Source organism: Somniosus microcephalus, chromosome 11 (assembly GCF_052327205.1).
Source record: "Somniosus microcephalus isolate GS21.2 chromosome 11, FLI_Smic_1.0, whole genome shotgun sequence".
Classification (NCBI taxonomy): Eukaryota; Metazoa; Chordata; class Chondrichthyes; order Squaliformes; family Somniosidae; genus Somniosus; species Somniosus microcephalus.
This window is the reverse complement of record NC_140997.1, coordinates 199,499,993-199,513,317: the sequence shown is the minus strand read 5'-3', so window position 1 is coordinate 199,513,317 and position 13,325 is coordinate 199,499,993. Positions and strand designations below refer to the sequence as shown.

At 42.8% G+C, this 13,325-nt stretch overlaps 1 protein-coding gene across 2 annotated transcripts in view; it reads right to left on the bottom strand.

The window, feature by feature from the left end:
- Positions 1-13,325, bottom strand: part of LOC147111113 (FYVE, RhoGEF and PH domain-containing protein 3-like) — a 316,038-nt gene that overhangs the window by 54,275 nt on the left and 248,438 nt on the right. For both annotated transcript variants that reach the window (XM_086001673.1, XM_086001672.1), the window contains exons 7-8: positions 10,897-11,053; positions 3,003-3,141 (exon numbers count right to left, since the gene is read on the bottom strand). In XM_086001673.1, coding sequence (XP_085857799.1) covers positions 3,003-3,141; positions 10,897-11,053 — 296 coding nt within the window. The remainder of the gene's footprint in view (positions 1-3,002; positions 3,142-10,896; positions 11,054-13,325) is intronic.

Here is a 13,325-nt window from a genome sequence, read left to right as displayed (position 1 = left end):
TTATGTCCTATTTCAGGAACTGCATTGACCATTTTTCATTCTCTTCCTGCCAATCATCAAGCTCATATTCCCTCTGCTGATTTAGGAACCTACTTACTTCCATTGTACAAATTGTCCATTTGTAAACCTTTTCCTTAATAATTTTTCCGGACCAATTTTAAAATTTCAGAACCCTAAGGGCTCGAATTTCCCTGGGCCGTGGAGACAGGAATGGAGGCGTGTGGGGTGTTAAAATTGCAGAATCAGGGGGGCACGAACCCTTCCCACCCCCAACCCGCCTCCATGCCCGCTTCCCAGGAGGCGGGTACCCGACCTGTGCTGGGAGCCGCCTCCCCGAGGCGGGAAGGGGATTAGTGCCAATTAACTGCCTGTTAACAGGTAGTTAACAGGTAGTTTTTGGCCTAATCCCTATTTTTAGCCCTGAAGTGTGGGCTTCCCAACGGCTCCAAACCACGCCAAGTTAGTGAGGCGGACCGTTGGGCTGAAGGGCTTGGAGGGTTCAAGATGTCCGGTGTTCAGGTGAGTGATGTGTGCATGAGTGCAGAGGTAAGGGTGTTTGGTGTGTGTAAAGTGTTTAAATAAGTTTTACTTACCTTTACTTACTAATGCAGGCTTCCTTCCTTCAGGTCTCAGGAGTCCCTCATCTCACCGGCACAGAAAGCAGAATGGCCGCGAGCTGTCAATAGTTGCAGCATTCAGCTTTCTGTTCTGGAGAGATTTCTAACTGAGTCTGTGGAGAAGGACTCAAGTTAGAAGTCAGATTGTCAGTGTTTGACAGCTTCACAGAGCTGTCAAACGCTGATATTTCATCTGTCAAAAGAAATGTCAATCCCTGACGTCACCTGTAACTGGGTGTCCCTTAATTGGCCTGCTGAGCCCGCTGGGCGGGCTCAACAAGGTCAATCAAGGGAAAATTGCATGGGTTGGCCACAAATCGATGGAGGCAGGACTACAACCCAAAAAGTGGGAGTCCCGCCTCCATCACGTCCCTATTGACAAATTCCAGCCCTAACTGTTTCATACATTAACAACTGTGATTAAGAAGTTCAGTGCAAACTGGTCAAATTTGCAGACAGTATCAAGCAAGGCGGGCAGTTGAATCTACGGAGGCAGCTCAAGAATTACAAAATGATTTAGACAAAATATGTAGATGAGCAGATCAATGGCAAATTATATTTAATATAGACAAGTATAAAAAGTACAGCACACGAGAAGAAAAATGGGTGACATAATCTCTTCCAAAATGGTGTCTAAATAGCAAACTCTGAAGTTGAAAGAATGAAAGATGAATTTGAAAGAGATCTTGGGATTTTATTAGGCTAGACACCCAACATGTCTGATCACAGTGGAGCAACAATCAGCAAAACGAATGGAATACTGAACTACGCAGCCCTGGAGGCAGTTCAAAGAAGGGCCATAAGACGGATCCAAGCATTAGCGAACTGACTTAAGAAAGATTGGAGAAACTGGGGCTTTTCAGAGTTGTAAGGAGGATACTGAGAGATGATTTCATAAATTCACATGCAAGATAATAAACTGTGTAGAAAATGTTCCAGAATAGTACTTCAAACTAAACCACGACAGAGGATAAAGGGATATAGATTCAAAGCAGTAAAAGGCAAATTTAGCACTAATGTAAGGATCTTCTTTTTCACACAGTGATCAACAACTGGAATGGACTTCAGGGTGGAGTAGTGGAGGCAAAAACCCTGAAATCTTTAAGAAACAGTTGGGTGCTGTGAAAGGGGAACTGTAGAGTCTTTCTGGATAGATGACTTAAGATGGATTGAATAACCTTACCCATCTGTATCTATCTTGTGAGAACAAAGCTGATTGCCTGCTCTTGAAATCAGACAAGTTCAAAGACAGGACCATTCCAGGAGGAAAGATACAAGCAGGTGGATGGCGGGCAAGTTGCAGACACATTTGTAAGTTCAATATTTGGAGCTCACCAGTGTTATATATTGGCGGAAACTCCACACTTGATTTATTTCAAACCAAAAACCAAGCAAAAGCTAGGTTTTGTGGTCACCAAATGCTTAAAGTTCACTTTGTGATTACGCTCCCATATATGCAGTAATATAAACAAGTTGTTAGTACAGACTAATTGCTCGTTGTTACCTTTAGCTTATAATGTCACCTGGTTCTTTCTACACGCCACACATATCGCATTCATTATTGAAAACTTTAATCACATCCTTTAACATCCTCCTTTAATAATTTTTCCACACTCCACAGCTGCTCCTATTAGCCCAATGATCTAAAACCTTCCTGAGATGCATGGTTCACGGATGCACACCAGAATATTTTAACAGTTATAATCTTTTTCATACAATGTGCTGAGGAAACATCCAATGTTTGGTCAAATAATATCCCCAGATCTTTTTCTTTATTCACCTCAATGACACACCATTCATTCTCTAATCACGTTTGCTGTTTTTAAAACTGTACACATTAGGTTTCTAATTAATAACTGCCACCTACCAGTTATCTATTGGTCCAGTTGCTAAGATACTGTAGAACACAGCTTTATCTCTTTCCCCAGAATATTTCACGCTCACACACAGCTTGATATCATTTGCAAACTTAAGACTTTCTTATAATGGTCCCATTGTGATTAATTCTAAATATGATCAGCTGTGACAAGATTTATAAATATCTTTGGGGAACAGGTCGCAGCCTCACTCTCATACCATCTGACATCAGATGTGAATCACCACCCTGCCTTCTGAATGATGACCAGGTAAGAAATGGCTTTTTCAATCTTTATGCATTACATGAAGCACCAACATAGTTTAGTGCAGCCACACAAAAATTCACCAGAAACCCATTACAACAAATAACGATTTCGAAGTTAATAGCACAAATGTTTCCCAAAAAGTGGTTCAGGAATGCACTTTAAAACGCTGCACGCTTACAAAACATTTCAGACCTAAATAAAGTGTTATTGATTCAGGTAGAATAGACAAAATGTTTCTTTTTAAAAGAGGTTTATGTCTTACTCTCTGCATCTTTCCTATCCAAAGAGTCCTCAGGCAGTTTCTTCAAGTAATCCTTCAGAAGAAGCTCGTAACGGGGAATGCGTTGCACTGGCTCCAGCATGTGGTGTTGCAGCGTCAGGTTACCACAAACGTCTTGCTTCTGTTAAATTAGTTAAACAAGTTAATTAGTCAAACGAAACAATCACAAATCATACATCTCAAATAAACAAGAACAGTAACTAGTAATTTCACCAGGATACGTTGTGTGTTTTAGCCAATGTGAAGCTAGGGCTGAATACTGCTCTTTATTCCCAAGCTGCTGGTTCAGCTGCTAGATTTGTGAAAGCAGCCATGTGTAGAGATGTTCTTAAATTTTTCCTTCCTCTGGAGTCCCTGTGGAGAAGTATTTTGCTTCAACTCTGCTTCTCCACTGACAACACAGCTGAGAATCTGCCATCGCCCATTCCACCACACATGTTGGTTTAGTCCATTGGTTATCCAAGAAGTTGCTTGTTAGTATCAGCAGAGAACATCAACAGTTCCATGTGCTCTTCAGACATACAATGTTACACATATAGTTCTTGAGCTGTGTATACAATAATGCATTAGGCTATGTGGGAATAGTCTTGTAACAATGTGAGTCTTTTGATGTAAAGTTGTGCTTTTATTTTAAGAAGCTTCATGATTCCACAATTTTAACCAGATAAATGGTCAGATATCATCTAAATTGGGAACAAGATCTCAATATGTGTGAACTTATTTTAAAACTTCTGCCTTTTAAAAAAAAAATTTGTTTTCTTCTAACATGAAAGTTCCAGCCTGGTATATCAGCTGTGACTCAGTGGGTAGCACACTCGCCTCTGAGTCAGAAGGTTGTGGGTTCAAGTCCCACTCCAGAGACTTGAGCACAAAAATCTAGGCTGACACTCCAGCGCAGTGCTGAGGGAGCGCTGCCATCTTTCAGATGAGACATTAAATCAAGGCCCTGTCTGCTCTCTCAGGTGGACGTATAAGATCCCGTGGCAGTATTTTGAAGAAGAGCAGGGGAGTTTATCTGGTCATTATCACATTACTGTTTGTGGAAACTTGCTGTGTGCAAATTGGCAGCCGCGTTTCCTACATTACAAAAAACTACGCTTCAAAAGTACAACCAAGTAAAGCTCTTTGGGACATCCTGAGGTCGTGAAAGGCGCTATATAAATGCAAGTCTTTCTTTTCTTTCTGGTGTATGGTGCTTTGCTGACATCAGAAATGAATTGTAGAATCTGTGGTTTTGCTAGCCATTTTCAGGTTGCTGAAGCCTTAAAAAACACAATTATCTCCAGTCTCACTCAAGTTTAATTACTTTACCTCTTTTGCTAGAAGGAATGGCATCCTAACCTTTTTCAATTCCTGCTCAGTGCCACTTTGTCCCAAGACCTACAGCACAAGCATATCATTGTGCTATACATTGTATTGGAGGAAAAATGGAACTCAAAATCCTAGTGTGCGCATTTTATTTAGCAGAAAATACGTCAACAACAGTTCTCTCTCATGGACTGCATTCTCTGAATAAAATAAGAAATTATCAGGTATTTATGCAAGGCCTGCCATTTATCTGGTTAAACAGAAGGCTGATGCAGCTTTAAACTGCTTCCGATTTCATTATTCTGCACACTGCAACTTTGGGTTGTACAAATGGTGAAACTGTGTCCAAACTAAGATTTTTTATAAACCTTTCAATACAGCTGAATGCACACAAACTCATTGGCCCAGAAATTCGGCTATGCACGGGGTACTCACCCGTAGGCCGAATGGAAGTGCGGGTTTCCTGCATGCACTGCGCATGCGCGGGAAACCGGCACTTCCGACCCTCTGAACGAAGAGGCTCAGAGGTCGAACGCACGCGCAGGGGAGGCTGCGCGTGCGCTTTGAACTTAGTTTTTTTTTGCAGGTTTTCACGCGAGGTTAAGCCTGTAGGATTTACACATTTAAAAAGCAGGCGTAAGGCCTGCTTTTTACAAGGTAAGTGGTCAATTAATTAAAATTAAAACATTTTTTCCACAGGTTTATTATTTTTAAATACTTTAAAGCAAGGTAAGTTTATTTTTAGCCCCTTTTTTTATAAAATTATTTTTTCTAAAATTTAAATTATTGTTTAAAATAGTTATTTAATGTAATTTGTAGTTTATTGAAAAAGTGTGATTTTTAAAAAAATTATTTGAAGGTTTAATGCTATTTTGAGGCCCGTAGTATTCATAAGTTTAGACAGGTCTTCCTGTCAATCTTATGAATGGGCTTTTCCCTCCTCCGATTGGCTGCCCATGGCTCACGTGATCCCAGGGGACGCATCGCACTAACTACACCCCTGGGACACGCAAGCACAGCGCGCCGGCAGCTGGGCCAGGCCCCGGAGCGGAATTCCACGGGGCCCTACAGCTCAACTGCCGGCGCGCAAGGTAAGTGCAGGTCGGGGGCTTGCACCCGCGGGACGCCCCCGACCCGAATTTCTGGGCCATTGTTTGATGAAAAATGTAAATTAATACTATCTCAATTATTAGGAAATGTTAAGGTGTTCTAAAAATTGTATTTCTATTGCTGGTCTGGCCACTAAATTAACTTTGGCGAATTCTTAGTTTGGGATATTGGAACATTTAGGATCAGAGGTTCAGGAGTTTACCATTTGGCCCATTAAGCCTGCCCTGTCATTTTGTTAGCCATGAGAGATTAATCCTTTTAATCCTAGAACCTTGCCCTTTCTTCCTGTCACTTAATAGCTTTACTTCCCAAGTATGTATCTCCCTTTTAAACACCTCCAGTGAATCTGCATATATATCCTTCTGGGCAGTGTACTCCACATTCTCAAGCCAGTCTGTGAAGATTTTTTTTACCAAGATTCACTTTTAATTGGTCTACTCCTATGATTATGTATCCTTGTTCTGGTTTCCTCTACCAGAGAGAAGAGTCATTCCCCATCTATGGCAATTCCATTCATTATTTTGAACATCTCAATCAGATCATCTCTTAATACTCAGCTCCATGGGACCTCAGAGACACGCTTAGTCTCTTGGGTGTCCCAAGTCCCTTCATCCCAGATATCATCACCGGACATTCTCCAAGGCTAATAGTTCCTTCCTAAGGTAGGACACCCAAAACTGAACACAATACTCTAAATGAGGTCTGCTAATTGCTCTATATTATTACAGCACTATTTCCTTGCTTTTATAATTTATATCTCTCGTAATTTACACATTTTATCAGATCTGTATTAAATGGTGGGGCCCAGCCCAACCCGTTTGCCAATCCAAGAATGCCCCCCATGCCCTTATTAATTTTTAATCTACTCCGCTTGTATCTTTCAACCAATTTCCTATCCATGCATCTCATTTTATCTAGTAATTTCGTGCGTTGAACTTGATCAAATGCCTTTTGAAAATCCAGGTACATGACATCCATTCAATCTCCTCCCATATTTCGGTGTCACTATCAAAAATCTGTACTTCGTTAGCGACCTACCTATCCAAAAATTATGGCAAATTTCCCCAGTCAGATTATACTTATTCCAAGTGCTAATGTCTTCTTCTTAGGCAGTCCCTCGGGACCGAGGATGACTTGCTTCCACATTAAAAATGAGTTCTCAGGTGACTGATGAGTCCAATGTGGGACCTACAGTCTCTGCCACAAGTGGGGCAGACGGTGGCTGAAGGGGCGGGTAGGTGGGGTGCTTGGGTTGACATGCGCTCCTTGTGCTGCCTGCGCTTGGCTTCCGCTTGCTCCCAGCGAAGAGACTCGAGGTGTTCGGCGCCTTCCCGGATGCTTCTCCTCCACTTTGTGCAGTCTTGGGCCAGGGATTCCCAGGTGTCAGTGGGGATATTACACTTTTTCAAGGAGGCTTTGAGGGTGTCCTTGAAGCATTTCCTCTGCCCACCTGGGGCTCTCTTGCCTTGCCGTGCCGGAGCTCCGAGTAGAGCGCTTGTTTTGGGAGTCTCGTATCGGGCATGCGGACAATGTGGTCCATCCATCGGAGCTGATCAAGCGTGGTCAAAGCTTCGATGCTGGGGATGTTGGCCTGAGCGAGAACATAGACATTGGTGCGCCTATCCTGCCAATGGATTTGCAGGATCTTGCGGAGGCAGAATTGGTGGTATCTCTCCAGTGCTTTGAGGTGCCTGCTGTACATGGTCCATGTCTCTAAGGCATAGAGCAGGGCGGGTATCACTGCTGCTCTGTAGACCATGAGCTTAGTGCCAGGTTTGAGGTCCTGGTCTTCAAACACTCTCTTCCTCAGGCGACCGAAGGCTGCACTGGCACACTGAAGGTGGTGTTGGACTTCGTCATCGACATCTGCCCTTGTTGACAGTAGGCTCCCGAGGTATGGAAAGTGGTCCACGTTGTCCAAGGCCTTGTCGTGGATTTTGATAATCGGGGGGCAGTACTGTGTGGTGGGGGCAGGTTGGTAGAGGACCTTTGTCTTACGGATGTTTAGTGTAAGGCCCATGTTCTCATACGCTTCAATGAAGGTGTTGACGATGGTTTGGAGTTCGACCTCTGAGTGAGCGCAGATGCAAGCGTCGTCTGCACACTGTAATTCGATGACAGAGGATGGGACGACCTTGGATCTGGATTGGAGGCGACAGAGGTTGAACAGTTTTCATGTTTGTTCTGTAAATTAGCTCCACTCCAGTGGGGAGCTTACTGAGGGTGAGATGGGCATTGCAGCAAGGAAGATCGAGAAGAGTGTTGGTGCGATGACACAGCCTTGCGTGACCCTGGTTCGTACGTGAATTGGGTCTGTGGTGGAACCGTTGGTCAGGATCACGGCTTGCATGTCGTCGTGAAGCAGGCGGAGGATGGTGACAAAATTTTGAGGGCAGCTGAATTTGAGGAGGACACTCCATAATCCCTCACGGTTGAGAGTGTCGAAGGCCTTTGTGAGATCAATGGCGGCCATGTACAGCAGTTGGTGCTGTTCCCTGCATTTCTCTTGTAATCGATGTGCGGTGAAGATCATGTCCATTGTGCCCCTTAGGGGGCGGAATCCGCATTGCGACTCTGGGAGGAGCTCTTCAGCCACTGGGAGAAGGCGCTTGAGGAGGATTCTTGCAATGACTTTCCCTGCGGCAGACAGCAGGGAAACTCCTCTGTAATTACCGCAATCGGACTTGTCACCTTTCTTGAAGATGGTCACAATTACGGCGTCTCTGAGATCCCCTGGCATGCTCACCTCCTTCCAGATAAGAGAAATGAGTTAATGAATTCGCGCCAGTAGTGCTTCTCCGTCATGCTTTAGTGCCTCGGCGGGGATTCCATCTGCTCCTGAGGCCTTGTTGTTCTTCAGTTGTCAGATGGCCTTTTCAACCTCATGCCAGGCTGGGGTTGTGCCGAGATGGTGTCGGGTAGCATGCTGCGGGATGGAGTTGAGGACACTCGCGTCGAAGACAGAGTCTTGGTTAAGGAGATCTTCGAAGTGCTCCTTCCAGCGGGCACTGACTGCCTCTCTGTCCTTGATGAGTACCTCTCCATTCTTGGCCCGCAGTGGGGTAGGGCCTTGGTTGCTTGGGCCGTAGATGGTCTTGACTGTGCTAAAGAATCCACGCACGCTAATGTACTTGGTTCCTGATAGCACTTTCAAGCAATTATCAAGCGATTATCCCACCTAATGACAAACCAATCAGTCTGAATTACTTGCTCTGTCCCTTCTGCCCTTTTTGAATAATGGTGTTGCATTTGCATCCTTCCAATCCTCTTGTAACTATTGTGATTGTTGGGAAAATGGTCCTATTGACTGTCTCTTAACCAGGGGACTTATCAAGATTTTATTGTGCCTTAGTATTGCAGCTATTGTTAGAGAATAGTTTAATCAGCATTGGTCTAATTATCAGCTTGGTTCATCTCAGAATCAAAAGTTTGAGTTAAAATACGACTCCAGAACTTGAGCATGTAACGTAGGCCAACATTCCACTGCGGTACTGATGGAGTGCTACATTGTTGGCGGTGCAGTCATTCAGATTAGATGTTAAACTGAGGCCTTGTCTGCCTGCTCGAATGGCTTTGGTTGATGTTGAAGCTCCCACTGCATTATCAAAAAGCAGGGATTTCTCCCAGTTTCCAATCCAAAATTCCAACTTCAAGCAACACACCCAAAACATTCACCTCATTGCTGATGAGAGCTTGCTGTGCTCAAAACAACTGCTGAGTTCACTGTATGTGAAGCACTTTGAGCCAGGTCTAAGATATCAGAAAATACACTAAATTTTCCTCAAGTACCTTTTATCTGCGTATCAAAGTGAGACAATGAAGTAACTATGAATGTGGAACAACACTTGGGAAATAGTGACCATAACCCTATTCAAGTCCACACTGAAACTAGGGGAGCGATTTTAACTCCGAGCAGCTTTCCAGGAAACTCCAGTGAGTTTATTGCTTGCTTGCCTGGCATAGGCAGCAGAAGCCCACGTGATTTTAACAGCTGGACCTCATTTAAATATATGACAACTCCTGGATCCCTCTCTCGCATGAAGAAAAGAAAAATCTTGCATTTATATAGCGCCTTTCATGACCACCAGACATCCCAAAGCGCTTTACAGCTAATGAAGTAACTTTGAAGTGTGTAGTCACTGTCGCAATGTAGAAAATGTGGCAGCCAATTTGCGCACAGCAAGCTCCCACAAACAGCAATAACCAGTGATAATAACCAGATAATCTGTTTCAGTGATGTTGCTTGACCCCCCTGCTCTTCTTCAAATAGTGCCATGGGATCTTTTACATCCACCTGAGAGAGCAGATGGGGCCTCGGTTTAATGTCTCATCCGAAAGACAGCACCTCTGACAGTGCAGCACTCCCTCAGCACTGGAGTGTCAGCCTAGATTTTTGTGCTCAAGTCTCTGGAGTGGGACTTGAACCCGCAACCTTCTGACTCAGAGGCGAGGGTGCTACCCACTGAGCCACGGCTGACAAACTGGACTAGTGTCTATTTTAGTGAATGAAAAATAAGCAATAATAATATTTTTCCCTTTCCATTATACTCTGATTTCAATCTATTCTTTTATTATCCCATCTATTTTATCTCTAAATCTTTTAATTAGATGTTTATATGATTTCTCTGCCATAATCAATTCTTTGCTGCTCTTTGTCTCAGTTTTACTGCAATAGACCAGGACAGTCCCTAAAATTAATGGGCCTTAGTCCGTTCCAAAGTCACATGTGCATCATCACTCTTGATGTCACAACCGCTATTCTCACTGCAATTATAGTTTGATTTATCAGGCTATAAATGTCATTCTTGTTTAGAAACAATCATGACAAAAATCACTTTGCATTTTCAACATAAGAGTTACACTTCCAAGCTTAAACTTAATATACAAACAGTTTGAAATCATTTCAGTGCAAGACGACAGATAGTCACGGGCAGGTTGCTACCGACTTAGTTTATGCAACACTAACCAAGACTACTAGGTGCATATGGGGCTTGGACATGTATGGGCATTCATATTTGTGCACATATCCTATTTCAGTCCTTGTTTGGAATGCATCCCAAAAACTTACATTTACATAATTATCATTTGGACACAATATAAGTGAATAAAGTGACCTCAATGACATCCCGAGCAGGTATGTATCCATTTTACAATTATAAAATTCTACTTTTCTGGAAAAATCAGTTCCATCTCTAGGATGTGTAGTTTTGTTCTAGATCTAAACTTCACATACTTAAACTCAACTGATGGGAAGTGAGCAGTAGGAAAAGTGCCAGGCCCAATTGCACATCAAACAGGTTCCAAATATCACATTCTTTCTATATACATATACATACTAGGTCCTAAAATTGAGAACGCATCACCCTATATATGCCTGGATAACTCTGGGTTCAAAATGCAAATATGCACTGATGATGGAAGCAAATGTACATATTTCCACGTAATGTGGAGAACTCACTTGAATATTCTGAATGATGGACTTAAACTGAGATGATCGCTGCGTCCAGGAGTTCACCAGGTCCATTGCTCGGTCAAAATTCTTTACATATTCCCCATACATCTTTAAGAAAGGAGCCAGTTTTTGAAGAATATCACCTATTCGAGGGTTTTTGTCCCTGCAATTAACAGAGAAACCAAAATGATTACCGTTTAATTAAGTTTGTTTCAACAAGTTTCAGAGTGCCGAGTGTAAAATGAACCAAATCGTACCCCATCCCTGCTTCACCAATTTTTGCTAAGTTTTTGTTTAGTAATTTCTTAAAAATTGGCACTTCAAGGCATTAGGTGATTGAGAAGGCAGACAACTTGTGCACAAGTTTATATAACTGGACACAAGCAGGTATGCTGGAGTACCAATGATAGACCTAAACTCCAATTTTCCTTTCCCTGCCTGTGAGGGATCTTTGATAATCCACCAAAATCAGAGAATTATAAGTGAAAACCTACATCCAAAGATATTGCAGTTTGTAAACATGTACTTCTCTGGGCTGTTTTATAATCAAATATTTAAATTAATTGTAGAAAATAGCCCAAAATAGTACTAGCAAGGGTGCACCTTTTAAGTATAAAAATAGACTTACACATTTTTAACTGAGATTTAAAAAATCATCAAGCAAGCAGTATTTTTCAAATGTCAAATAAGTTATTTCTAGATTGCAATGGCACAGTGTTACCCAAAGCAGTACGCTCCCTCTTCCAGTCAGTAGCCTGAAACAGCTAAGAGTTTTGCATTAACATTTCTCTATTTTTAAATAACTGAAATATACAGATAACTGCCCCACTTTTCCACCCCACATCCCTCAATGAGCAAAAATCCCCAGCTGCAGCCACCTGGGCCACTCTCACCTCCACCCCTGGCAGCAAACCGTGCTCAAACGGTGCCCCCCTTCCTTCACTAGATTTGTTAGCATGGTTCTAAGTCCAGATGCCTCTGCCATTTACTCCAGCCTCTGGCCCCACTAACCAAGGTGCGGCCAACTTCCCGCCCAGGTAGTTGTTCTCTCACTCAATTAAGTGAGTGGGCAAAACTGTGGCACATGGAGTTCAATGTGGGGAACTGCAAGGCCATCCACTCTGGACCTAAGAGAGATAGATCAGAGTATTTTCTAAATAGTGTGAAGCTCGGAACTGCGGAGAACTGTTTAGGGCTCCGTGTACAGAAATCACTAAAACCTAGTGGACTGGCACAAAACATAATTTAAAAGGCTAATGGAATGTTTGCCTTCATCTCAAGGGGGTGTTATGTTCATAAATAAATAGACGTTTTCATTATGAACAGCTAGCTTGAGCTAGTCATTTATTCAGCCATGTGGACTAGTGTACAGGCATCCATCTTGACTACTGCCTTGTGGGTAGCCCCTTACTAAACATACAGCTCCACCTAGTGTACCATTCTAGAATGACATGTTACTGATCATTACATCCCCCTTCCTTAGAGGTTAAACAAAATCAATATCAATCAATTAATCTGACAAACATCTTCACAACAGTCAACACATTTTCAAAGCTTTACTTTATGAACTCTAAGCTTTTCATTCTTTTATTATAGTTTTCTTTGTACTCAAAGATTAAGTCTATCAGGCTTTTTTACTTCACGTGTGGATCTTCTCAGCACAGGTAAGTCTGATGTGTTTTCATGAGAGCCTGTATGTGTGTTTGTGTTAGATTGTTCTGCTGGTGAGTGACAAGATTCAGTTGCGGCATTGTCATCGATTTGCTCTTGGATAGTTTCTTGTGTTTTCAGGAGGGAACGGCGGTTCCTCCTGAGAATCTGTCCTTCCTCAGTTCTAACAGTGTATGACCTTGGTCCTACTTCCTCAAGAACTGTAGCTTTCCTGTTCCATGCATCTGGATCCTCAATCCTGACAACATCATCCCTTGTCAATGGTTTCAGAGTTTTGGATGACTTGTCATAGTATGATTTCTGTTTCAGCTTTAACAGTGGAATTCGCTGTCTCAGTTCCTTACTCTGCTTTTCTTTTGCACAGCGGGGTAGCGTGGTGCGCAACTTGCGACCCATTAGGAGTTCAGCAGGTGAAGAACCACAGTCTAAAGGTGAGGCTCGGTAGCTCAGCAGGGCGAGATAAGGATCAGACTTGCTTTCTGTTGCTTTCTTCAGTAGCTGTTTGAGAACTTGAACACCTTTCTCTGCCTTACCATTCGACTGAGCATACAGAGGACTGGATGTGATGTGTTGAAAGTCATAATGTGCTGCAAACTGTTGCCACTCGTTACAGTTGAAGCACGGACCATTGTCGCTAACGGCAATCCTGGGAATTCCATGTCTGGCGAAGATGGATTTAACATGCATTATGACACTGCTTGCTGATGTGCTTGAGAGCAGCGCCATCTCAGGATAGTTAGAATAGTAGTCAATCACTAATAGAT